This window comes from Pituophis catenifer, unplaced genomic scaffold (assembly GCF_029215685.1).
Source record: "Pituophis catenifer annectens isolate HBS135680 unplaced genomic scaffold, rPitCat1.0.hap2 SCAF_2, whole genome shotgun sequence".
Lineage (NCBI taxonomy): Eukaryota > Metazoa > Chordata > Lepidosauria > Squamata > Colubridae > Pituophis > Pituophis catenifer.
The window spans coordinates 180,981,101-181,008,650 of NW_027256882.1; the positions used below are offsets into that span (position 1 = coordinate 180,981,101).

Sequence of the window (27,550 nt, forward strand, 5' to 3'; positions counted from 1 at the left end):
ATCCCTCTAAATTTAGTGTCCATCTCGTTCATGTACCCATATAGTTTAGAATAGTGGCCAGCCAGATGTATTACAGAAGCTCACAAGTAGAAAAGCAATAGCTTAACCAAAGGGTTCTTGGAGTTGCAATTTTTTTTTTTTTTTGGCAAAACAGAATGCTATCAGCTCTCCTCACTTGACCTGTATAATCCCATATGTAACATTTTCTTGCCAGTTTTAAGCCAAATGAAATTCTTTTTTATTCAAGGAGAAGGTTTATAATTTTAAGGGTCAAGGAAGAAAAAGAATGGTACACAGTTGAGAATTTGTGACTCAATACTTTAGCAGTATAACTGGCGGTTCTTTCCCCCCCCCCCGTTTTTTTTTTAGTATTTTAGCAAAAGACCAAGCACAATCAGACTCACCCTTTTCGGTCACCACTGAAAGTAGCTTTTGAAAAATGTCCTTCTGAAAATGTTTTAAAATAACCACACTGCAAAATTTCAGTACTATATTCCTTTCAGATTCTCTTTTTGTCAGATATTTCAGTATCAGATACAATATATAGTTTCTACAGAATGTATTTGGCAAGAACACCTGCTCTGTAAGCCTCTTCTATAAAGCCAACTCTTGCTATTAGATGCCACAGTGCATGAAATTGCAACAAATTATTACAGATGTCTTTATAATTCCAGGGAGAGGTGCTTGTAGGGTTTTTATTTCAGGGACTAAAATAACACAGACACCCTTAGATGACTTGAGATACTATTTGCTACTCTGTCCAAAGCAGCAAAAACTCGAGGACAACATCTGCACCCATTAAAGATAGCTGACAATCCATTTGACCTGAGTTTTTGTTGAGCCACTAACAACAATTGGTTTTTTCTATGCTGAGTTAAATCAACCCAGGACGTGACCAAATGGAAAGCAAGGGTTAAGCTTTTGTTCGTGTAATTTTTTTCAAAGCTGGAACTGACTTTGTTCGATTGCTGATTTTCTTGCTACTTGACCAGGCTGGAATAAGATTGCTGTAAGACCTAGGTGCGAAGAAAGGTTTCTTGATCTGGCCCTTTAAAAGTGGTTAGCCACACTTGGGGTTGTGCAAAAAAAACGGTGACGCACACGCGGCGGAGGGGGGGGAGGTCTCTCCCCGAACGCGTGGTCGTGCCTCATTGGCCAGGTCCAGTATCCAATAGGAAGCAGACATCTGGGACGCCAACGTTCGGAGGAGCAGTCCAACCCGCCGTACAGCCGGCAGGCCAATGGTAATGCCCGTCCGGATCAGCACGCGCAATCAGAACACGGCGAGGGCAGGCGTTCCACTGAGTGCGCTATAAAAGCGTGGCGAAAGCACCTAGCCGGTTGCAGTTGTTCGGTCATCGCTGTCAGGTAGCTCGGTGAAGGTCGTGCTTCTTAAAGGGCCAGGCGCCTCTCCTCTAGCGGAGACAAAATGAATCCCATTCTAGCCTTCTGTTCTCTGCTGGCTCTGGTGTCGGCCGGACCTAGCCAGTACTTCAGGGAGGAATTCGGGGATGGAGGTGAGACGCCGTCCAGCGTTGACAGGGGCGGAGGTGGCGGTGCAGTGGTTCTAGGATGGGGAGAGGAATTTAACAACATGCAAATGAGGAGTATCTGGTCGAGGATTGGTTGGTCGGCTTATTTTTTTAGAGCATTGAAATTAAGGGAGAATAATCCCGGGGCCCTTTGGGTTTCTAATCCGAGCAACTCACTACGGGCCCGGGGTGGTAGTGGAGGCATATGGGCAGAGATTGGGTGGCTTTGGGAGTGCCGCCAGATTGAAGGCAGATGCCTACGTGCTGCGAGGACTGTCGGTTTCTGTTTCTCGCCTTTGCGTGCACCCACCCACCCCCCACCCATTCCCGGCCATCTTAGATTGTCCGTATTTCTTTTTCTTTTTTGGCTCAGGAAGTTGTGCTGTTCCTGCAGGTTCTCGAGGATGATGTGCTAATTAGAACAGCATAATTTTTAGCAGGTCTTAACGGCCGGCGGCAGATTAATATCTCCCTGATCTAACTCGGCGGGTAGATTAAGAGCATGGCCATATTGCATCTAGTCAGGTGCACGCGGGAGCAGGCGGGGTTGTGGGATTTTGTGAAGGAGGCGAGCTTTCAAAACACTTGGCTCCTCGTTGGATTGACAAGAGGAGGGTGAAATGACCTTAAAAGAGGAAAAGTATTCATAGGTGGCTCGGGGTTGTAATGTGGTATGATCGGATTTTTTTTTTTAAAAAAAAATCTGAATATAGATCCATATATATTGTATACAGTGGCTTAAAATTTTACTCAACTCTATTTCCCAGGTTTCCTTTGGAAGCTCAAGACCGTATATGTGCTTTATCCTCTATCAACTCTTTGTGAAGTAAATTGTAGATACAGATTACCATATTTTAATTTCTATATTTTCTGTTTCAGCTCAGTATCTTAATTGATCTATTGGAATAGAGATCTAAATATCTACCCTGAGTTTATGCCAAGGATTTTATATTAATGTAGCAATTCTGGTGAAGGGTGAAGTGATCATGTCACAGCCATTTTAGACAAATATGTCAAGAGGGAATGAGTTTGATTGTAGTTCTTAAAAATACTTTGGGGAAGTGCTATCAGATGTTGAAAATTTGTCGAGGGAAATTTAGCAGATGTGATAACTTGTTGTGTGTAGTCTAGATCAGGGATCCATTGGGGACTTGATAATTAAACCATAATCAAAAGGGGCCATGGGGACATAGAACATGGACTAAATAGATCACCATGGGATATCTCTAGAACACACAAACCGCCCATTGTTGAATACTGAAAATGGCAAGTGTAAACTTCTGTTAAATAAATAACTTAATACATTGAGTAGTCCTGCATTGTCATTCTATTGCATTGTAGCCTAAAGTATATAACATCGAGAATCATAATATAGGCTGTCCTCAACTTACTACTACACTGAAAAAAGTGACTTTGCAGCAGCTCCATTGTCATGTGATCAAAAGTTGGACCCTTGGCACAACTGGCATGAATTTTTGATGATAGCAGTGTCCTGGGGTCATGTGATTGCCTTTTCCAACCTGACAAGCAAATGGACAAGCCAAATTCATTTAACAACTATGTTACTAACTTAACTGCAGTGATTCACATAACCACTATGACAAGAAAGTCATAAAATGGAGAAAACTCATTTAACAACTGTCTTGCTTAGCAACAGAAATTTTGGGCTCAATTGTGGTTGTAAGTCAAGGGTGACCTGCAGTTTATATGGCAGTTAGTAGCATTGATTTTTGATTATGTATCTGGTACAGAACCAAATGTGCTGCACTGGAATAAACCTGAATTGGTGATGTTTGAGATAAAACTTTTGTAAGAATTGGGTGCCTCTTGTGCCATATTGTTTTACTTTAAAATATTTGAATGTACTATCTTTCAAAACAAGGCCCAATAATGCCATTTGATGACTTAAGCTGCAGTGTATGCCATGTTCCCAAGATAAACTCCACTGTACTTGTTGGGACTGATGAATAAACCTATCCATAGAATGATATTAAAATTCTTCTAGTGAATAGTTTAAGACTAGTCAGAAATGTGGGCCTTTTTTCTCCATTAGTAATACCTTACAGATACAAAGTATTCCTGTAGTTTGGCATTTCCAAAACAAAGTAGAAACTAACTGAGGAAAAAGGTAAACTTGTTGCAAAAATCATGCTCTTTGAAACTGCAGGAATGGCAAAGGTCATTGTTTAGGAAGAAATCTTTGCCTTGCATTTAAACTTTGGGGGAATGTTAGTATTCCAGCATTACACAAATAATGTACCATATTTTTTGGAGTATAAGACGCACCTTTTTTCCCATGAGAAGTGGGTGAAAATTTAGGTGCATCTTATAGACCGAATATGGGCGTTTTTGGCCTGCTGAACCCTCTGTGCTCACATTTTCGCCTTCCCTGGCCCCCAGAAGCACTCTGCAGTGCTCCACATGGCCAGTTTTCATCAAAAACAGGCCCATTTTTGGGCTCCCAAGCCCTCTGTGCGTCGCATTTTCACCGTCCCAGGCCCCCAGAAGCACTCTGCAGTGCTCTGCATGGGCCATTTTCACAAAAAAATGGGCCCATTTTTGGGTTCCCAAGCCCTCCGCATGTCATGTTTTTTCCCTCCCCGGCCCCCAGAAGCAGTCTGCAGGCCAAAATCAGGTGTGTTTTTGGCAAAAATGGGCCGTGCGGAACACTGGAGAATGCTTCTAGGGGCCAGGGAGGGCGAAAATCTGACGCGCAGAGGCCAAAAACTATTTTTTTCCTTGTTTTCCTCCTGTAAATTTAGGTGTGTCTTCTAGTCCGATGTGTCTTATAGTCCGAAAAATACGATACTTTGAATCTTTATAACGCTTCAGATTCAAATTGTGTGGCCTTATTCTCCTTTTAGATGCTTGGACAAGCCGTTGGGTAGAATCAAAGCATAAATCAGACTATGGAAAATTCATACTTACTTCTGGCAAATTCTACGGAGATGCAGAGAAGGACAAAGGTAAGAAGATGATGTAATTGTGTGATCATGAATAAGTCACAGTTGGTCTTGAGGCTTTGATTATAGTGCTATGCATCATTAAACTGGTCAATGATTTCAGTTACTTAAGAAGCTTAACTGTTCATGTTGCCTCTGCTGTTTCATAGCAGAATAATATTTGATAGCAAATATGTTGAAGCTTACTTGGTTAATCTTTGATGCACTACTTTGTACCTGAAATTGCTTTTTGATGCATCTTGATTGTTAATATAGAGGACTGATTGTATCTTTGAAATCAAATTGCAGTTTTTTGTCTTAAGAGTTATCTGTAATCAATATAGTACCCCTATTCCAGGCAAAGGGCTTAACTCTGTTTTTAATCTTACCAGGACTTCAAACAAGCCAAGATGCTCGATTCTATGCCATTTCTGCTAGCTTTGATTCCTTTAGCAACAAGGACAAGACTCTGGTGGTGCAGTTCACAGTAAAACATGAGCAAAATATTGATTGTGGAGGTGGATATGTAAAACTCTTCCCTTCAATCCTGAAGCAAGAAGACATGCATGGAGATTCTGAATACAACATCATGTTTGGTGCGTGCCTCCTTGGGAACTGAGGAAAGATAGTTGCTTGGTCATTTAATCTTTAATTTTATGCAGTCGTTAATTAGCACAAGAAATAGTTGCTTTTTATTTAATGATAATTTGTAAAATGGGCAACCACTGAGCTCATGGAGCAAATTGAAGATTACTAAATGTCCTTGTAAGAATCTATAGGTAATCATGGGAATGTCTATTAAACAGAGTGGGGAATAACTGCCAATCTTGCATGATGTGTTGTATTGAGCAATAATCTAGTTTGGTTAATGAAATATGTTCCTAAAACAGCACATATTTTAGGGAATGACATCTTTCCTTGATAATAAATTAGGTTGTAGAATAGTGAATTTCCTCCCAACCAACTTTCCCTTTCAGATAAGTAGTCCAAATCAATAGTACTTGTGAGGGGAATCGGAGCTCCTCTACAACCTTTACACAAATAGACAAGCCTGTTCATCCAGTTTCACTTCTTATCCCTTTCACAAGCACATAGATAGCACTATTCATAGTATGCAGTGCATCTTCACACTGTTACACTGTAAGTAGAGGCTAGACTATGGATAGCTGTTTCTAATGTTAGCTAAAGCTGGTCTGGGTTCCTGTGGGGTTATACCTCTCAGCACTTAATAGTTTCTGATGTACAAGGAAGAACCCATTCATGGTGTAAATAACACTGGTAATGGTCTAAACAATGAACAAGAAGCCAGGTTCAAAGCATGTGTTTTCTATTGTTGAAAGCATGCTTATTCTATAATCTTCTGAGAATAATTTTCCTAATACTGTCAAGAAAGCCAGTTGGTGTAGTGGTTTAAGATACTAGGCTAGAAACCAGGAAACTAAGTTCCAGCCCTGATGTAGGCATGAAATAACTGGGCAACTTTGGGCTAATCATTCTTGCAACCCTAGGAAGAAGGCGGGGCAAGCCAGTTCTAAAATCTTACCAGGAAAATTTAGGAACTTGTCCAGACAGTCACCAGGAGTCGAGACTGATTCACAAATAAATATTGTCATCTGTTAAGAGCAAATATATTTACAAATGCTATTTATGGATTATAGTCTCTCAGTAACATTGCTTCCTTTTCTATTGGCAGTTCATAAAACTTGCAGGAAATATTAGTTTTCATAAGTTTCAGATAAATTGGATTGAATTTATGATTAGGTATTCAGTTTTAACTATATTTGACTCATTTTTATTGATCATTAGAGTTATTAGTATATTCATAGAGCCTAGAATTCTAATGTACATTAATTATGGAAGTAATACAAATTTTCATTTACTGCTAAAATGGCTATGATCCATGTATCATAATTCTATGCCATCTTCATATTGGTCTGATGTATCCCTTTTGCCTCATGCCCCCACCCCCACAACATCTCCAGAAAGAGAAAATCTAAATACTCTGTTTTCTTTCTTTCTCATAGCAATTAGGCATTATTAAAAAAAGCACATTTAATGTTTACAGCTTCATAGGCATTTTAGGCTGTCACCTTCACCATGCCCCACATTTTAAATGCATGAAGATTGATAATGGGAAAGGCTGATGGAATGATGGATGTATTTCTGAGAGATGATACAGGATTCTCTCAATACAGACTCAGCTGGATGTTTTGTTTCCAATTTAGGTCCTGATATCTGTGGTCCAGGTACTAAGAAAGTACATGTGATTTTCAACTACAAAGGCAAAAATGTTCTGATCAATAAAGATATTCGCTGTAAAGTGAGTATTTGGAATTGGGAGGTGGTGAGAATAGGAATTCCTTTCCATGATGGCACTTTAATGTTTAGGAAAGTTAGCCATATAATTGTTTTTCTAATTTTTTATCTAATTCTTGTTCATTTTTATGTTTATGATTTATTGTGCACCAACCGAGTTGCTTTGAATAGTGAGATGGGTGACATATTAATTTGATAAAGAAAACATATAAATGTTCAAGAGTAGAGTGACAAAGGTGATAAATTCTATGAAGAAGAGCTATTGCAGTACAGGATGGTAGCTCTGATGAAACTAACTTTGAGCATGGAGGAAAACTAAATGGGCTAGAGAGGAGAATTTGCTAACAGTATAATTTCCTTGATAGGATGATGAGTTCAGCCATCTATATACCCTTATTGTTCGACCTGATAATACATATGAGGTTAAGATTGACAACAATAAAGTAGAGTCTGGCAGCTTGGAGGATGACTGGGATTTTTTGCCACCAAAGAAAATTAAGGATCCAGATGCAAAGAAACCAGATGACTGGGATGAAAGAGCAAAGATAGATGATCCTGAAGATACAAAACCAGAGGTCAGTAGGTGCTAATGGCTTATAACCATGTGTTTCTTACTCAATAATCTAAACAAAAAACAAACAAACCTGTTTTACTACAAGAAGAGTCAAGAAATGGATTGTGTTATTTTATTGAAGACCAATGGAGAGGGTAGAGTTAAAAAATTACATAAAATTTGTACAGGGATTTTTTTCCATCTATATTACAGGACTGGGATAAAGCAGAACATATTCCTGATCCTGATGCCAAGAAACCCGAGGACTGGGATGAAGAGATGGATGGGGAGTGGGAACCACCAGTAATCCAGAATCCAGAATACAAGGTAATAATAGTTTGTAATGTGTAGGTGACTAGGAAGTGGCCTTTTAAAAGAGATATTTATAAAAGATTTCTCCTTTTTGTCAGAAAGGGATGCACCCACTAATATTTTATTTTAAAAGAAAGCATTTTATTCTTAAAATATGGATTATATAAAAATTTGTTAGTCGCTTGTATGCTATCTGACTTGTAAGCAGCTTGCAGCAATACTATTTGAAACCATAAATATTAAAATCGTTAAAATATGCTGTCTTCTGTAAAGCTCACTTCCCAAAGCCCTGTGGCAGAGGAAGATTTGCATCTGTTTTCATAAAGGATAAGGGCTATCCTGGCCTCAGGAGTCTATTGCTGAGAATACTACGTATGGCTCCATCTATTCTTTCATAACCTTGCTTCTTTAGGCAGTTGGTATTAACCCTTTACCTGTTGATGCATTTATCACTTGCTGGGTTCCTGGTGGTGTGATCTTTCTGGCTGCTTGTATTATCCAGGGGCAGGGATGTAAATATAAAGTACTGAGCTCATTTTCAGAAGATTCCCTCATTTCCTTAGATGTTGCAGGATTGAAAGAATCTTGCATTATCTCATGGTGCATTACCTCTGCCTTTTCATGAGACCTTTTGTGTCTGGTATCTAGCTTGGTATGAATATGAACATATTTTTTTCTCGGTGTTTGGAAAGTTGCTCACAAGTCAAAGAGACTCCTTAATGTCTCATAACCCAGAGTGGCCCAGGTTAATGTTTCAGAGTTAGGGTCTTAGTTGAGTAGCTCTGTGATCTCTGGAAATTTTTGAAGCACTTACTGGAAGCCAATTGGATGTGTAAGACATTTGGGGCAGACCACAGAAGGGGAATGGCTGTTTGATCTTATACACACATGCTTAAATACCAAATGCTGGATATTGCTATCCCTATATCCCTGAGTCCTTCGGGAGTAGGGCGGTATACAAATTCAATAAATAATAATAATAATAATAATAATAATAATAATAATAATAATAATAATAATAATAATAATAATAAGTTATAGAATTTGATGTACTCTGAATTTTCCATTTCAAAACATTCAATGTTTCACAGGGAGAATGGAAACCTCGTCAAATAGACAACCCCAACTACAAAGGGAAATGGATTCATCCCGAGATAGATAATCCTGAATATACCCCTGATCCAAATCTGTACTTTTATGAGAACTTTGGTGTTATTGGTTTGGACTTGTGGCAGGTAAGTTCTTGCTTGTTTTCCAATAAATCTTTTAAAAAGGGGGAAGCCAAATGACTCCAGTAGCTGTTCTGATGATTGAGGATTGTATCTTATAAAAACTACGAATTATATTTCTATTATTAGCGGTTATATGAGATCAACATTTACTGATAGCCTTACATTGCAATAAACAAGGATATACATTCAATTTACAGCTACTAAGATTTTTTTTTAAAAATTTTTTTTTTAAATTTAAATTTTGATTTATATGCCGCCCTTCTCCGGAGACTCAGGGCGGCTTACAATGTGCTAAGCAATAGCACATTGTAAGATTGATGGCTGAGCAGGGACAAAAATAGCCAGAGAAATGATTGAAGTCTGCTCATTGTCAGTCAATAGGAATGCTGATTTACCAAAAGCTTACCAGATACTTAAGGAGCGGGGCTAGTTGTCAATGCCCTAATTAACAACTAAAAGCCACATGCAATCAGGCATTATATAAATATAGCCAGCAGAACAGCCCAGAGCACACATTCAGGAGAGAGAAGTTTCCTGAGCACGGGCTCCAGCACAAGCCTGAAAGCTTGAAAGAATAAACCTTTTGTCCTGGTAACTGACTACTACAAATTATTCTGAATTTTTTTTCTAGTTCCTATATTATTCTGGGAGACTTAAGATATTTTAAGATGTTATTCTAAAGAAGAAAATTAATGTAAAATACAACAAAAGTACGTTTGAAACTTCAGTACATTAAACAACAAATCATATATTTCTAAATCTACAATTTGCTATACAGGTAGTCCTTATTTAGTGACTGGCAACCCTTAAAACTGAAAAGTCACTAAATAAAGACTTATTGTAGTTGTACTTGTGAAATAAATATTCCCCTTTAGTCTATATAGGTAGTCCTCAGTTTACAACAATTCATTTAATGACCGTTCAGAGTTATGTCACTGAAAAAAGTGACTTATGATTGTTTTCGCATGGCCATTGCAGCATACCGATGGTCACATGATCAAAATTCAAATGCTTGGCAACTGCCATCAGAAGCACTTTGAATGGTGGTCAGAAACCAATAGGAATGGATGTTATGCTGAGTAATGTCTTGACAAATTGTCAAAAAGAGCCGAGGTGGCGCAGTGGTTAGAGTCCAGTACTGCAGCTACTTCAGCTGACCAAATCTCACCGGCTCAAGATTGACTCAGCCTTCCATCTGTCCGAGGTGGGTAAAATGAGGACCCAGATTGTTAGAGGGCAATATGCTATTTAGTATACTGTCTTTGGTGTAAACCTCCCAGAGTCCTCTGAGAGTGGGCGGCATAGAAATATGACAAATAAATAAATAAATAAATAAATAAATAAATAAAAAAATAAAAAAATAAATAAAAAAATAAATAAAAAAAATGTTGGCAAGCTTTAGCTATAACATTTAACAGTTCTTTCTTGTGTTTTAGGTGAAATCTGGCACAATTTTTGACAACTTCCTGATCACTGATGATGAGAAGTTTGCTGAAGAAGTTGGCAATGAAACATGGGGTGCTACTAAGGTGGGAAATGTTTCTTCATAGAGAAGAAATAATATTTGGCTTTTATAAAGCTTGGGAAACTTGTACCTTGTTCTCAAATGTTTAAGATTTTGAACTTTGGAAAGGGATGTGAACCATCTAGTGACTTGCCCCAAATCCCATTCCTTGTATGAAAGCACATATGAATGCGGGAGAGATTTGATATTTTAAAGGCTGAGATTAAAGTTCTCATGTTTCTGCAGAAAAGTATTTTGCATTTTGATTAATAGCAAATTACATTTACAAAAAACCTTTTAAAAGCTTTTTCTATTTGTGAATTGTCCTTGAAATATGTTAGGCACAGCATGGGATATAAGTCTGTAAAAAACGCCATTGTGGACCAGTTTGAGTTTGTGTCCTGTTTGTTCCCACAGCAGCCAGTTACATTTTTCTCCAAATTCTGTCAGATGTCAATCTGTTTGTCTAAACATTGTTTCCCAGCCTTTGCAACTTTGAGATCATTCTCTTAGGATTCTTTGCAATGGCCCAGCCAGTTCTGAGAGTTGAAGTCCACACATTCAAGATTGCAGAAGTTGGAAAGTACTGGTTTAAAATCTCTTTGTGTATTGTCAGGATACTTTTGGCTAAGGAAATGCAATTTTAAGCCTCAGCCAAGCAAGGTAACTTGGAGCCAGTTTTTCTCTCTTGTCCAATCTATCTCACTAAATCCTTATAAAATAAAACAAAAAAATCTTGCCTGGCCCTGTTTGCTGTGATGCTTTCTTCAGCAAGTCCTGATTCAATAATGTATTTCCTTTTAAATTCTCATTAGGATGCTGAAAAGAAAATGAAAGAGCAGCAGGATGAGGAGCAGCGGAAGAAGCAGGAAGAAGAAGATAAGAAGAAGAAAGAAGAGGAAGGAGAAGAGGAACCCGAGGGTGAAGATAATGAAGAGGAAGAAGAGGAGGAGGAAGAGGAAGAAAAGGAAGAGGATGAAGAGGAAACAGAGGGCCCATTGAAGGACGAGCTGTGATTGGGGGTTGTTGGGTATACTTGTTGGTTGAGCCTTGCCCTGGACTTGTACCATGCAGTTGAACCCAACTAAGGAGAGGGGATAACAGTAATGTCTCTATGAGACACAAGAACTTTCTTTTTTATTGGTGTGTTTGTCTTAACTCCTTCCCAAATATCATCAATTACTCATTCATGTGTGTAGGGGGGGGGGGACTAGAACCTGCATCAGAAGAAGGCTAATTGTAGGAATACAGCCCTTGGAAAGGGGATTATACCATTGACCCTTCCCCCTCTTTGTGGCCACTTATTCAGTAAAAATTTGCCTCTACTAGCCCTTCTCAATGGATGTAAAAAGCAAAACTCTTGTGTCCATCTAAAGTTTGCCTTTATCCTTTGAAGGTACAGGGGAGTGTTGGGTGGGGCGGTGGGAGGGCTTGGTAGCTCGAGATTTCAAAGACATTAAGTTGAGACAACCAGTATTATACCATGTGTAAGGCCAGTGGTATTGATATCGAGAGATCCTGACTCCAGTCAGGGAATAGGCACCGTCCTTTGGTGCCTACTATACAGATTAGGTGCTTCAAAAGCAGAGTGTTCTGAGCAAATTTAATTTTTAATTCTGAATTCTAGCTTTTAGCCTATTTCCTTGGGTGTTGGGTTGTTCAGGGAGCTGTTTGTAGAGCCCCAGCAGGAAGGTAAGAATAGGAATTGGGGTGGGTGTTCACATTTAAAAGGTCTCTCTTCAGGTAGAGAGGAAGGGTGGGAGGGGTTTCTGGAGGTGGAAAGAACAGTATCAGATGGGTCATCCCACTTGTTCACACTTGAATGTATGGAAGATTGAAGAAAATTTCTATTAAATTAAACTTCACGTCTGGCCCATATGCTGATCTTTTGTTGTCTTTATTGCTTGGGGCTAGATGGGAATAGCAGTTTAACAAACATTTTTGGTATTATAATGTATGGTGATACCAGATACTTGGAGACCCAGTTGGGTGTGGTGGTTAAGGCATCCGGCTAGAAACTGGGAGATTCAGTTCTAATTCTGCTTTAGGCACAAAGCTGGCTGCATAATCTTGGGCCAGTTGCTTTCAGCCCTAGGAAGGAGATAACAAACCACTTGAAAGCCTTGCCAAGAAAACTGCAGTCTGAGAAATGGATACAATGGAATGGAAAAATATACAGTAGTATATGACCCTTATAGTAGTTCATATTCTGAGAACAGTTAGATCCTTGTGGAATTTTGAGAATATTGAGTGACCCCTTCAGACTTCTGAGAAGTAAAGCATGGCAAGATGGAAGACAAGCTTCTATTAAAGAGGAATATTTGATGAGGGCATTCATTTTATGTACTTGACCGCAGTCCTCTTGATTTGGTCAGGTCAGTAAACAAAATACCAAGTGGACCCCTTTTTTCCCTCGTGGGATGGCTATCCTCTGGAAATTGGAATGGGATATTGGCAAGCTAGCTGCAAGATTTAATTGTAAATTTGCGGAGAAGTTGACCACAATAGTTCGATACTGCAGTACAGGTAATCTTGTGTATACAAGTAAAAGCTCCGCTTTGAGCAAGAGTCGGAAAGTTTTGGCTACGCAGCAAATTTTAATTCATGTGGTATTCAGGGTGTCGATTCTGTTAATGTTTGGAAATAAGCCCTGGATCGATTGATTTCTAGCAAAACAAAAAGCCTTTCCCCCAAAACCCGAGCCTGCTCTGTCCCCCGCTTTACCAGCTACCGTCCCTCTCCCTCCTAACTAAAGCGTCAGTCGAACGTCGCCGATCCGCCCGCCGATCCCTCCGGGAGCCCTACGCCTCGGAACACTAGAATCCCAAGACAAACCGGAAGCCAAGCAATGGGGAGAAGCGGCCCGTAGCTCCTCTCCGTCTCTATGGTTGAAAGCTTCTTTCCTGTCTCTCATCACGTGGGAATAGTCAGGCTGGGAGCGGAAGTGCGCGTAAAATGGCGGCGTCGTGAAGTTGCATGTTGTGGGGGGCCTCCGCTGAGTCCGTTGGGAGGAACCGCCAGTTTTCGCCGCAGCCTCCCTCCGCCAACCCTCGCCATGGCGGTGACCGTCACCCTGAAGACTCTGCAGCAGCAGACATTCAAGATCCGGATGGAGCCTGACGAGACGGTGAGGGGCGGCGGGTCTTTGGTCCTCTCCCCTTCCGGCCCTCCTCCCGTCTGTGCGTGGCTTCGCCCCGTTAGGCGTCCTCCCGAAATCATCTTTGAACAAGCGCCTCTTGCTTCTCAGTGAATTTCGCTCCCGGTGTTTCATTTGGGAGGGGATTTATATCGCCCTGCTCTACTTTCCCCGATCTGGAATCTGCCTCTAATCTGCCTCTCCTGATGTCACTCTTTTAAAAAGAGAACATCGCAACCAGCCAGGAAAAGGTTCCTTTTCTCCCTTTTAATAACTCCTGACACCTCCTCCTCCTCCTCCTCCTCCTCCTCCGTTGTGTTTCTGCTATATTTAACAATCCTGCTTTTTTTCTTCATTTCCTCTTGAAGTCCCACACGGGAACAGCGTGCCGTTGTTCCGGTTTTCATGCGGCTTCCTTCCGCGAAGGAGCCGGATAGCTACACGCTGTTCCATTATTTCCTTGATATTTAGCCTTCATTTCCAATCCTGAAATGAAATGATACGTTGTCCGCGGGTTATATATACTCATCGTGCTATTCCTTTTTCGGGTTGCGCTGTATTGTGCAAAGTGCCAGGAAACTACATACAGTAATAATTAATAACCAAAAGAAATTAAAGGTACAATAAAAAAGTCTAACCGAGATAATTATACTTCTTATCATCCTTATCACCATGCCCATATATTTTCTGTTTTTTAACATTCTCTTTTTTTCACCTCAGAGAGTCTTAATTTCCATCCAATCACACCTTTCTTGATATCCCTCTTTCCTAAAGCATTTGTGTTTCTATTCTACTTAGTATGGTCTTGGCCGATGGCATTCCTATTTATCAACTTTTCTTCAATTGTGAAAACATTATTTCAATGAATCCCGTGGCTTTCTTTTCTGACCTTTTTGTTGCAGCATTATAGTGATTTGTCAGATTTAAATCTATTTTAATGAAATAATGTTGAAATGACTCGATATTAAAACAATACATATCAGAAAATAATTGAGTCAAGAATCATTATGACTTTTTTTCTACTAAACACAATGCTTTGAGCTACAAAACAATGGTTGAACTGGGCAGGAGTTTGGACTAGATGATCTCTAAGTCCCTTCTAGTCCTTAAACTCAGTGATTATGGGAAACATCTGTTGTTGCAAATGAGACTTATATTTATTCAATTTCTAGTTTGGTCTTAATTGTGTCTCTACATTCGAGTTATAAAATTGTTGTAAAACTTGAATATTCATATTCATACACACACAACATCCTTTTCATTTGGATGCTTTTGCTGTAAGAGCACCTATTTCAGTTCAGAAAGTGCCTTTAATATTAAGCAAAGTTCTCCCTCACCGTTTGGAACATAGCTAGCAATTGCTGTTCACTCCAGGAAGAGTGAGAATTGAATGTTTAGTCCTTGCTCACAAGAGTCCTGCCAGTGTAAGGAATTTTAAAAGTTAGAATACATCAGAGAGAATAGGTATATTAGCTCAGAGCTTCCATATTGTCATCTTCACATTTTGCCAGGTTTTTAACAATACCAAGAATGTCCACAGAGTAATTGTTTTTATTTTAAATTTTTGAAAAGAGAAGTCCTCTTTAGAATTTTACATTAGACTTATGTCTGTGTATGTACAGTGTTTCCCCGGAAATAAAACCCTGTCTTATATTTTTTTGAACCTTGAAATAAGCGCTTGGCCTTATTGCCATGCACTCAAAAGCCCGATTGGGCTTATTATCAGGGGATGTCTTATTTTGGGGAAAACAGGGTATATAAGGATTTCTGCACCTTAGTAAACTGATCAGTAAAATTGGAATATGCCCCAAACATTCTACACTACCGTTTAGCCATAGATGCTAATCCCCCTCAATATGGCCCTGAAAGATTTAAAACTGGGAGTTCACACTTTGAGTATATTATCAGAAGAGTACTACTTTAAAACCTTCTTTTAAAGAGTTTTTAAATTCAAGATTGTAATGCTTGGATTATCTATCATTGCACATAGTTTTTCAATTTTGCAGCAGAGAGTGTATTCATGATGAATACTATTGTATTACATTTAATGAACAGCCCTCCATGTCCTTTAGTATCACAGCAAATGAAATTTGTACTCAAGAGTTTAATTGTGAGATAGAATTGTAGTGTGCAACACTTCTCAATATGCCGTTAAGCAATTCAATAACTGGAGGATTTTCCTTTGCGTAAGTGGGAGGTGTTTCTATGTAATGACCTGATTAATCTGAAGTAACAGAAATAACTGTACACTCTGAATCTATATTTTTCAGTATGTCTCAGAATAATGATGTAATAAAATTTAGTCTTTGTTCCATTTCACAGTACTTATGTTGTACGAAAAAAATTACCAATCATAATCTGGAGTTTTCTAGATATTTTGGAAATTGATCATGCTTGTTGGAGGTTCCAAGAGTTGAGTCAACACATTTGGAAAAAACCCCAAAAACATTAGGTCAGGTTAAAACTGCTTTGGCCTCATCTTTCATATCTTTGGGATGAATTGGAACAGTGAAGGAAACAATTATTAATATTCCATATAACCTTGAAGGATAATGTAACATAACTATTACTTTTTATTTGTCAGTAGCATTTTCCTGTTTGGAACAAAAACTATTTATTTCTGATATATATTATTAAATTTATATGCTGCCCATCTCATCAATAAGGCGAGTCTTCACCTTTTCACCTTTTATTGGTTTTCGTGGACAAAATAGTTTGCAGGATCCAATCTGGGTTGATCACTGGGACCAGAGGTTTTGTCTTCCAAGCTTTCAGAGCCCATCTTCAGGGAACCTCTCTCTAGCAGTTCCCTGAAGATGGGTTCTAGCATGAGTCTTGAAGCTTGGAAGACAAAATCTCTGGTCCCGGTGATCAGCTCAGAATGGATCCTGCAACATTACCCTGGGACATGTATATTTGCCTTCATTTGTGACAAAATAGTTTCTTTGCCCAGATTATAGAGTGCAATATTTCAACAAATGGAATACTGGTTGTTAGAAGACAGTTCTCAGGTAGTGTATTGCATAAGGAATGAATATCATTTTAAGAGAACAGTACCTAGCCAAGGTAACTAGGGCTTTTGGAAGCAAAATAAAAACATTAATTCCAGATATCCTTGTATTTGGTTTGGAGATTGGGAGTGATGGGATTCAAGACAATAGGATTATCTTTCCTAACAATTTATAGAAACCATTGCCATTCCTAATGAATAGGAATGGATTCTCAAAAAGCATTAGTTATAGTGATGTGTCATTTAAAGTTCTTGCACTCAGGCCATTTCTCAGTTTCTACCCCCGAATGCATCACCCACTCTTTGCATTCAGCAGCTTCTCCATGCCACGTTTCTCCATCTGGCACTTGCATCTATAGTTCAACATTGTTGGGATAGAAAGAATTGGCCTTTAAGCATTCAGTACAAGGTGGATGGTGGAGCCAGCTTGGTCTTGACCCACAGGTCCGAGTACTTAAGGAGAAGATTGAGGCTGAAAAGGGCAAGGAAGCTTTCCCCGTGTCAGGCCAGAAGCTTATATATGCTGGCAAGATCCTGAGTGATGATGTCCCCATCAAGGAATACAAGATTGATGAGAAGAACTTCGTAGTGGTGATGGTCACCAAGGTATGGTTGAGCATCTCCTTTGCTTCATGATAATGATTTTCTTGTTTCAAAGGGCTACTGTGTTTCCGCAGTTCCCCTTTGTATGAATAGTGCTAAAATCATTTTTATTAGGAAATGGGGTACTGGTACTAGTCTGTTAGGTACTTCAGGATTGGGGGTGGGTAGTCAAAAGATATTATAGACATTGTTTTCAATACTAATCAGTACATGAAGAGCAGTTTTTTAGGTTCACCCTTCTTCATGATATAGCAATTTAGAGTGGAAGAGCTTCACCTCCTTACCTGAGACGCTCCTTTTGGTTTTCTGTTAAGAACAAAACAGGCTCAGGAGCTCCTGTTTCTTCACCCACTGATGCAGCAGCCACCTCAGAACCCACACCCTCTTCTGGGCCTACGGCAGCTACCGTTTCACCCCTTCAAGCATCCCCATCAAGTGAGGAAAAGCCTCCTGAAGAGTCAGTGACTGTTTCTCCCCTGGAATCTACAGTTGGGTAAGTTTGGCTTATCTTATCATCCCATAACTCTTACTAGATTAGAGTAATTTTAGAATGATTTTTCAGAATGAAAGAATAGCTCTGAAAACTCAGTATTATTTGTACTTCGTATGTTTTGGAAAGCCTCAGTGCTAATTTTTGACTCCTAACCTAATCACTAGGGTTTGCTAGTTTCATCCTATCCCTTTTAAAAAAATGATTAATTGTTGATGACCCCAGTTGTCAAAGGCGGACGTGATCAAAATCTTTACACATAGCAGTAGTTGGATGATTGTTGGTCATAGCTAGGCATACAAGAGAGATTTTATTCAGCCATTCTTTTGCTTAGAATTATTTTTGGATTTTCAACTTTCTTGTCCAGTTATCTGGAAGGACGCAGCTACTATTTCTCTCTCTTAAATTTGCAGCTCTGTTCCCTCTTCAGGTAGCATGGGACGTGAAGATGATGCAGCTTCCACTTTAGGTAGGTGAATACTTTCATTTACCAAGAAAGAAATCAATTTTTAACAGCTTCACTGTAACTAGCTGTTTTGTGATTGGAGCTATGGCAGGGGTCCCCAACTCCCAGTCCATGGACCAATACCGGGCTGCTGCATGCCAGAAATTGGCCGTGCAAACAAGTGAAGCCCCATCAGTGGGATGCAGGCAGCATGCGAACCACCCCCCTCCAGTCCACGAAAAATCCTCTCTCCATGGAACCGGTCCCTGGTGGCCAAAAGGTTGGGGGCCACTGGGCTATAGCATCTTCTTTCTCAACTACTACATTCTTACATCAGAGAATCATAGCTAGCTTCTTGAAAGAAAGAATTCAATTTGAATCTACTGCCCTCTGATGGCCATTGCTGGTTAACATCTTTTCCCTTTAGCTCTAAAATGTGTCTTGAGCCACTGTTAACTTTAACACGGGTATTCAACAGAATCTCTGCTCCATTAGATTCATTTTTAAAAAAACTGACATGTTGCAAAAAAAAAAAAAAAGCCTAATTGCCTTAATTGAACAATGCATGTGGTTCTTAAATAGATCCCATATTTTTTTAAAAAAATAAAAATAAACATTAATTAGATTAGCCTATTACTTTATTATGACGTCTGCCTACCTTTCCAGAAAATGAACCCTGACAGGTAGAGGTGGCAGGAAGTATCTTGCAGGAAGAAAGAACTGAGACAGTAGTAGGTGATACTTTGATAAACTGATCCTTCTAACTGGTTGGGTCCACTATGAAATCATTTTATGAGAATACGTATTTTCAAAATATCAAATGTGCTCATCAGCCTCAATGGAATGAACGTTTCCACCTTACTGCTATACCTAGATCTAGCACACATTGATTAGTAGAATTCAGTTCTTCTTTTTTTAATAAAACATTAATTACTTAAGCCCAGATTATCTCCAGTCTGGAAATGTTAAGAACTATTAGTGTAGATGAAAATTGATGAGGATGAAATTTGTTTCACTGTTGAAGTGGCTCTCATTCCACACTCCCAAGAATCAACAAATGATGCTTTGGAAGTTTAATTCTCTTCATCCAGATTCAAATGTCTTGGGTAATTCATCTGTAATTCAGCCTACTTGCCTCTTGCTGGCTGTTATAACCAGAGCAAAACAGCATGGAGCATTGGCTTTGAAAACTAAGAATTCTGAACTTCAGTTCTCATTTCTGGAAGAAAGCTAACTGGTGATTAAAAGCCAGGAATCCTGAATATTGAACCTACATCTCTGTGAAAGAAATAGCATTGTAGCTGAAATCCAAGCACAATGATTTACTAAGGATTTTTGTGGGTGGGGAGAGACTGGAAACCTCCATTCTGCCTCTAGCTTTCAAAAATATTTGAGGCCCCGAAATAGGGAGTTGGTGCTTGTATTATTGTTCAGTAACGCAATAAGGCAAGCTTGTCTGCTTTTGCTCTTTGGAGAGGAAGGGAAGGCTTGGATTTCTTTTAGTCAAGAAAGTAACAGCAGGCTTTCCCAATAATACAATGCTATATTTTGTTTGTGCTTTCAGTTACTGGCTCAGAATATGAGACAATGCTGACTGAAATCATGTCAATGGGCTATGAGCGAGAGCGGGTAGTAGCAGCGCTACGGGCGAGCTACAACAACCCACACCGAGCTGTGGAATACCTGCTGACGGTGAGGAGAACTACTGAATTTAGTCTACTCAATAATTTATTCTGCTGAAATGCCTGGGAGGTTTCTTCCTTTCTTCAAAGGAATCATATTTTTTGTATGCCAAACTCTTTGTTGGTTTCCCTTTCCCTCATTCCATTAGTCTACTATCTTGAGAAGTTATAGCAACACTAGTTTTTAACCAAGCAGGTCCTCTTAAAGTGTGATCAAATCAGAGGCTTCTGCTCTGCACACGATGCTTGCCAGTGTATAATGCAGGGGACAATCAAAATGTGCTGCCTGCCAAGGACTTGATTATCTAAACAGATATATGGCTTAGTTGGCCACTGGCTGAACAACAGGCTTGCATGAGTGATAGGTGTGTCTCAGAATAAATTGCTGTCAAGTAGGTAATCTTTGATTCTCTGGATATTTTGAAGTATGCCTCTCGCAAGCTTTAACAAGCGTGGCTAGGGGTCAGATGTACCTCAAAGCAACTGGAACAGGACAGTATATTCCTGTTTAACTTAGTTGTTATATCTTCATTTGTGGGATGACATTTGCACACACAATACAGTGAATCAATCTCTGTTTTTGTAAATATATCTTCTGCCACATCTAATAGGAATCTGAAGAAAGTTCTTCTCTCCCTTCAACTAATCTCTTGTGGTGATCTCAGTGATAGCCACATATCACCAATATTGACTCTGTACTTGCTAAGAAAACAAATTTGAAAATGAGCGTTGGAGATCTTTTGTCATACAATATACAGTATTGTGAGACATTGAAGTGAATGACTTCCATGATAGCTAATGTCTCTCTGTGGATGTCTCCTTGCATATTTTTACCAGAAGTCGTTGTTTTACAAATATCTAACTGAACATACTCAGGATGGAAAGGCAAAGCAAATTTTATGCAACTGAATTCTAAAGCCACATGAACCTAACTGATCCTGTGGTCTTACATTCGTTGTTCATACAAAAAAAAATTAAGTTATCTAAGTCGTGAAAATTGAAATAGTGAAGAGTAAATGGAATTAACTGAATGCAGCACAAGCAGGTAGTAGCTGTTAATGGGTTATAATTTTAGGACAGAGAGATTTGAAAAATGAAAATGTTTTCTCTCTTCTCTGAAAGTTTTCCTGGTTTTTGAGCCAATAATAGAAACATTATACAGTGTTAGTAAATTTTCTACACCGTTTCCACCCACGGCTGATTCTGCAATTTAGAGAAGATTGCAATCTCTGCCCTTATAATTGTGTGCTCATGGCTAGTTTCCCAGCCACTCTAGACAACTTATCAATCAAACCAGTCTGGGAATAGTTTTGTAATTCTACTTTTTTCTTAACTTTGCAGGGCATACCGGGTAGTCCAGAACCTGAGAGAGCTCCCATCCAGGAGAGCCAGCCCCAAGATCAGCCTGCACCAGAAGGTGAGTTGTCTTTTTCTCATGCCCACATAGAACATTTTCTGAGTAGAAATTCTAATTAGGACATATAAGGAAATTCAAGCAGTTGGTGTGGTGGGAATAGCTGTTCACTCTAGAAGGCACAGTGGCTCATTCCTTTCTGCACAATCCTCAGACATTCTAATACCCTCTCCCTGATTGTTATCATTGTGGTTGGATGCATGGCATTAATACTCCTTGGACCTACAGGAGAGAACCCTCTGGAATTTCTGCGAGATCAGCCCCAGTTTCAGAATATGAGGCAGGTGATACAGCAGAATCCAGCTTTGCTCCCAGCTTTACTGCAGCAGTTAGGCCAAGAGAACCCTCAGCTGCTCCAGGTAACTTTCTTTGGACTTTCTTTGTTTCCCTCTTCCTGGGAACATTGCAGCAAATGTAAGCTACTGTGAAAGGAAATTCTAGCTTTTGGAGATTCTACATAAGTCTCTTTGATTCTCAGTGGGGAGGAGGGGGTAATCGTAATAATCTAAGAGACAAAGCACATAATGTTTCCCTGCTTCATCTGCTAATCAGTGCCACATGTTCAGTTATGTTCTCAATTCTTCTTGTGGCTTTGATTATGAGAATTATACCCTATGTTGAGATGGATGTTTGTTTTGGGGGATCATTTCATTATGTTTTTTCCAATCTTGCCTTAGTTTCTTTCTGGTTCTGAAGATTTAGCTATAGTTAGTCCTTTCTTAGTGACAATTGGGACCAGCAACTCTGTTGCTAAGTGAAATGATTGTTAAGCGAGACTTCATATGACTATCACAATTTTTTTATCTTACTTCCACTATGGTTATTAAGCTAATCACCTCAGTCATTATGTGAGATATCACATGACTGACTTGCTAGCTTCTCCATTGGCTCTGCTTGTCGAAGCTGGCTTGAAGTGTGCAAATTGCAATCACAGGTTTATGCTACAGTCATAAGTACGAGCACCGGTCATAAACTTACTTTTCCAGTGCCATTGTAAATTTGAACAATTGCAGCAAGGGCTGCCTTGCTTGTCATTGATGAATCAGCAGTTTAATATGGCTTTTAATTATATATGGGTAGCTTGAAAAGCAGATGCAAGTTCACGATACTTGAGAAAAAAGAGGGCTAAGAATGGGAAAAGTAGATGAAGGAAGACAGATCAGCAGGGCATGTATTCCTGTGTGTTCCCTTCAGCTGTTCTATCAAAGTCCCAGCATTGGAGACAATTATGTGGGTGTGTTACATCAACATGTACTATATGTTGTGCCAGTTGCACAGATGTACATACAGAGAGTGTTTGATAACAGTGAGCGTTCTTCCTCCGCAGCAAATTAGTCAGCATCAGGAGCAGTTCATTCAGATGCTCAACGAACCTCTGGGTGAAATGGCTGACATCGCAGACATTGAGGGAGAGATGGGTGCTATTGGGGAAGAAGCTCCCCAGATGAACTACATCCAAGTTACGCCTCAGGAAAAAGAAGCCATAGAAAGGGTAAATGTGTTGAACTAGGGAAGAAGGGGCAGTGGCAAGGAAAAAAGGACCTCAGAGTATTCTTGGTCTTTCTTGGCTTGACTTTTTCAGTAGGGGGTTTGCTTCTAAGAATTTCCTTCTTGACATAAAGAACAATTTAATAAAGGCATGCATAGCTAATTTGGGGTTGAAGGTATACTTGGACCTTTCAGTGGCATGCTAGGATTGCACTCAAAAAATAGTGAGTTAAACAAAAACTAAAAACACAATTTAAATCAAATGTAGCTGATAGAGCTTGGTTGCAATTTTTAGGGACCTTTACGAATCATTCCTAGTCTCAAGGCATGCACTTCTGACATAACAGCTAAAATAGGGATCATTCTTTTTGTTCTTTAGAGAAACATTAGTCCAACCAGTACAGAAGGGATTGAGCTTGCAATATTACTTATGGATTTTGCTCAGCATTAAAGTCTAATCACCTTCTGTTATTCTGGAGTATGGACTAGATTCTGATGATAATGACTGCGAGAATCAACTGTGTGGAATATGCTGATTGGAATGTGAGCTCTGAAATTGCAATGCTGTTGTTTTTTATTCTTATATTTCTCTAAGAAAAAATTTGAAATATGGATTTTGACCCTGCTTTTTTTTCCTGTAGTGGAGATTCTTTCTGATCTGTTGTAGTTCAGTTGAATGGAGAAGGCTCCATGTCAGAATACTACATAATCATTTGCAACAGCAAGAAAAACATATTTATACTTAAAGTGCATAATTAAAATTAACATTCTGTTTTGCATAAATATAATTAATTGCATGTATGTTTTGTTCTAAAACCACTATTAGATTCTTCTTGGATTTGGAGGGATTTTTTGGAAAGAAGCTATACCTACTGGCATGAGGAGAATTGGAGAAATGGGGCTAAGCTAGCATGGCAAGAGATGAAAAATCAGCTCAGTTAAACCTTCCACATTTTCAAGAGAACTCTTAATTTAAAACAAAAGAAAAATGTGTCATGTGTGCAAAAAGCATGAGACCCTGAGATTTGTATTAAGCCTACAAATGATAATTTACATTCTTCCATTGTGTCTTTTTTTAAGAGAAATATTATGGAATGCTCTTTGCCCCTTCCTAGGGCAAAGTTACAAAAAAAGCAGGCAGTCATAAATTTACCGTATCTATGTAGAATTTCAAAAGGCAATTATGTTAATTTTTTAATTTCAATATGCTATGACAAAATTACTGACAATTGGTTCCTTGCTGAAAAAGTAAATTGTTGCCATTAGTAACATTTAACATTCTCTTTCTTTTTTTTTGTACCTCCCCTTTCCCCCTCTCCCTTCTTCTCCCCTCTCTCAGTTAAAGGCCCTGGGCTTTCCTGAGAGTCTGGTGATCCAGGCATATTTTGCTTGTGAGAAGAATGAAAATCTGGCAGCCAACTTCCTGCTGAGTCAGAACTTTGATGACGAGTGATAAAGAAAAAGAGTTTTATATAAAATTCTCTATATAAATATTCGTTTATTTAAAGGGGCACTACTGGGTTGGGTGGTGATGGTATGATTTGAGAATGTCCCTGATGAATTGCTGGCTAGAAGAAAATACTCTACCTTGGAAATGGGGCAGTTGGGGGAAAAGCAGAACAAATGGACCTTCTGTTCTCTTCTCAAAAACAAGGGTGGCATTTGAGCCCAGCTGCATCTTACAACAATCCTTAGACTGACAGGCAAGGTGTTTAGGGAAAGGTTGACACAGCAGATGGGTGCTGTTGGACCTTCTCCCATCTCACATGATTGCATGTGTGCAAACAAATTGCTCTTTTGTTTGAAAAAATCTCCCCTTCATGCCAGTGCACATTGCTACAATGCGGAACTTATTGCCCATCAATTAATTCTGTTGCTGGTACTCTCCCCTTTGCTTTCCTTCAATGTCATTTTGAAATCAGTTTAGTTGTTCACCCCATTCAAAAGGGTGGCTTATGTTAGGTAAGTGATATGTTTTCTGATGATCTGTTTGATATTTGTTCCTGTGCTGGAGAGGCTGTGCCAGAGTTATGGAATATCTTGTAATTCTATGCACAAAGATCCCATGTTTTTTTTTTCTGTCCTGTATTTTTTGCCATCGTTCAATAAGGCAACTATCTACCTTCATCTATGGTTTTCTGACACTGCTCTTAAAATCATTCCCAAAGAATATCAAGGAAACAGTTTCCCTATACTCATCCAACTTCAAACACTATGGTTTTTTTTAAACTTTTTGTTTGTTCTTTCTCTTTTTAAGGGCATCTCATGGTTTTAGTCTGTTCTGCAGACACCTAGCTTTGAAGTCTAGCTCCTGGGGATTGCCTGTATAACATTCATGTATACTTTTATTATCCATCATTTTAACATTAGGAATTTGGAGCCACAAACTTTAATATAGTAGGGAAAAAAAGGATTTTACAAACCCCAGTAATAACTGAGTATCTTGAGATAGTTTGAAACACATGTTTGTTTCTCTATTTCTGTGTTGTGGGAATTTTAAAGAAGTTTTTCCTCCCTAGTATTCTGATTTTACTTGTTCAAAATATTTTTAATCTAAAGATTCCCCAAAAGAGAATCCATTAATAGTTGGGGATACAAAACTAATACAAAATAGTTGTGTATTAGATATTTGATATGTTTTCCTTTTTTAGTTTTGAAAAATGATCAAATTGACATTTTCCTGAATATTTTAATAGAAAAATATGTAAAGAAAGAGCCTGTTTTATTTATACCTTTGAAACGAACTGAACTGACTTCTGAGAAAAAAATTCTCGATAGCTAGGGAAATTGGCTTTAATACATAGATTGTAGATACAAAACTATAGAAACTTTAGATCATCATTTACTTTTCTGTGGGGATGTTAGTCAAAGCTGTTTCTGGTTTGAACCTCAATAAACCTGTCAGTTATCACATGTTAAATCCCCAGCTTCCTTTGATAAACTAAGCTGCCTTTCCCCACTATCCCCCTAAGAAGCCTGGGAATCCCATTCTTTCCTCTGCAGGTGCCCATTGCAAAGAGAACCAGAGTATTGCCTCTATGCCTCCAATAATAAATTCTGAAGCCATATGTTACTGCTAATTTGTGTGACATGGTTGTGTGACTATGACTGACAGTGTGCAATATATTGTTTATAAGTTTGATTTGATTTCAAAGCTGGTGGGCAGGCATGGAGGAAAGCAGAAATTTAATTCTTAAGTTTGAAAAAGTGTCCAGTGTTCACAGTATTTTTCCCCAACCACATGCCCTCTGTATGTCTTGGACTTCATTTATTTTAGCTAGGGATTCTAGAAGTTGAAGTTTATCACATCCAGAGGGCACTGAAATGCACTTACGTAGAGTTAGGCACTCTACGTAAGGCCTAAAAGGATATAGTCTATATTGTGTGGAAAGGAAGTTATCCTGATTGTGCTGGAATTAGACCAGTTCTACTATGTTGTTCACTGAAGAATTGTTTTTAAATAGCATCCAATGAATTAGGCTATAACCTATGAGTGCTATTTGAGGTGGAAATTTTACTTGATCAAAATTTTAGATTGCATCATGGTTTCTTTGGGTACTAAAGAAATTTGAAAAGCTGCTTCTGACTTCGTATTTGGCCTAGAAATACTTTTCAAAATGGCAGTGAAAGGTGTCTGCATGCATGCTCAACCTTAACTGCTTGCTCCAGACTCTTAATTTCCAACTTCCTTATCAGCAAGCAAGAACATTCGTGCTGAATTATAGCTTTCTTCAAAGTAGATGGCTGAATATTGGAATGAGTTGATGAGAGTGTGTTGCCCCAAAGTGGGATTTGAATGCTTTATTTGTGCCTGAGAGCCTGGGATTTAAGGGAGAGCTTTCAGTAGTACTCATTGCTCCTTGTCCCTTTTCATGATGAACCAAAACAAACAAACACATCCCCCCACCCCCCAGGATAAAGTATGTAAAATCAAAAAACTGGAACACGCAACTAGCAAAATATGTAGATTGGCCTTGTCCAATCTGGTACTCCAGAAATGTAGGACTATAACCCTCTAAATCACTTAACCAGAGTGAATATAGTGGATAGAAGTTACAGACTTAACATATCTTACATATACCAGATTGGGGATGGCTGATGTACTTGCAACAAAAATTCAGGTACTAAACTCAAAATTTTGATTTGAAAGCACGTGCATACCAGCATGAAATGTTTTTGATACTGAGGCCTTGATGAGAAAGAAAAACTTAACTGCTGCTTGTTTTGCTAAAGTTAGAAAGAACTGGAAATAGAAGACTTTGAAAAACAATGAAACAAAAATGTTTTGAAAAGTTTATCTGATAAGTACCAGGTAAGAGATTTCTGCCAAGGCTCTTCATAAAACGGGAAATGTTACAACTTCAGTTTGCAGGTTCTTCTTGAGTGAAAGTCCTGTTGTTTTGTTATGTTTGTCAACTTTCATTTTGGTCTAATTTGGCTTGGAGAACTCTGTCTATGCCTCCTTTCTGTCTCTGGTTGAAATGTTCTAGGCACTGTGAATGGAGTGTGAAATAAACAAGTTGTTGAGGCTGCTCAGTGGCAGGAGTGTGATGCTCCTTCAGTGAATGTGTCTGGTTCTTTATTTCTCAAGGGAATTATTTGGATGGGAAGAGTTCTCAGCAAAGCAATTGTGTTTTGGAAGAAACTGGATTTCTCAAGTTACTAAAGGTACGATAGTGTAAAATTTGTACTTCTCTATAACTTTTTAAAGCAGTTGTGTCTTTTCCTGGGTTGCATGACTGCTTTAAAGAGTTGAAAACAAGTATAACTTTCATGATCTGTTTCCTCTGAAGCATGTGTTTGAAACAGTCCAAAGCATTGCACTGGATGGAAATTAGTGGATATTCACTCTGTATTTTGGCTGCTAACTTGCTAAATCATGCATTGCTGC

The 27,550-nt window shown here is 38.9% G+C and overlaps 2 protein-coding genes across 4 annotated transcripts; both read left to right on the forward strand.

Annotated features, from left to right (window-relative positions):
- Window positions 1–1,327: 1,327 nt before the first annotated feature.
- Window positions 1,328–12,269, forward strand: CALR (calreticulin). Its single transcript, XM_070938252.1, has 9 exons — window positions 1,328–1,517; window positions 4,397–4,498; window positions 4,867–5,070; window positions 6,700–6,794; window positions 7,156–7,365; window positions 7,557–7,670; window positions 8,747–8,890; window positions 10,324–10,416; window positions 11,207–12,269. Exons 1-9 carry the CDS (start codon window positions 1,430–1,432, stop codon window positions 11,405–11,407), a joined length of 1,251 nt encoding a protein of 416 aa, XP_070794353.1. The 5' UTR covers window positions 1,328–1,429; the 3' UTR covers window positions 11,408–12,269.
- Window positions 12,270–13,319: 1,050 nt separating this feature from the next.
- On the forward strand, window positions 13,320–27,225 carry RAD23A (RAD23 homolog A, nucleotide excision repair protein). Of its 3 annotated transcripts, none has more exons than XM_070938255.1 (9): window positions 13,320–13,518; window positions 16,982–17,143; window positions 17,455–17,633; window positions 18,044–18,099; window positions 19,640–19,767; window positions 21,099–21,174; window positions 21,400–21,530; window positions 22,499–22,663; window positions 23,999–27,225. In XM_070938255.1, exons 1-9 carry the CDS (start codon window positions 13,447–13,449, stop codon window positions 24,110–24,112), a joined length of 1,083 nt encoding a protein of 360 aa, XP_070794356.1. In that variant the 5' UTR covers window positions 13,320–13,446; the 3' UTR covers window positions 24,113–27,225. The 3 variants fall into 3 exon arrangements, with proteins under 3 accessions (XP_070794356.1, XP_070794354.1, XP_070794355.1); XM_070938253.1 differs by having other exon boundaries at window positions 13,355–13,518; window positions 18,065–18,099; XM_070938254.1 differs by lacking the exon at window positions 16,982–17,143 and having other exon boundaries at window positions 13,355–13,518.
- The last annotated feature ends 325 nt before the right edge of the window (window positions 27,226–27,550 follow it).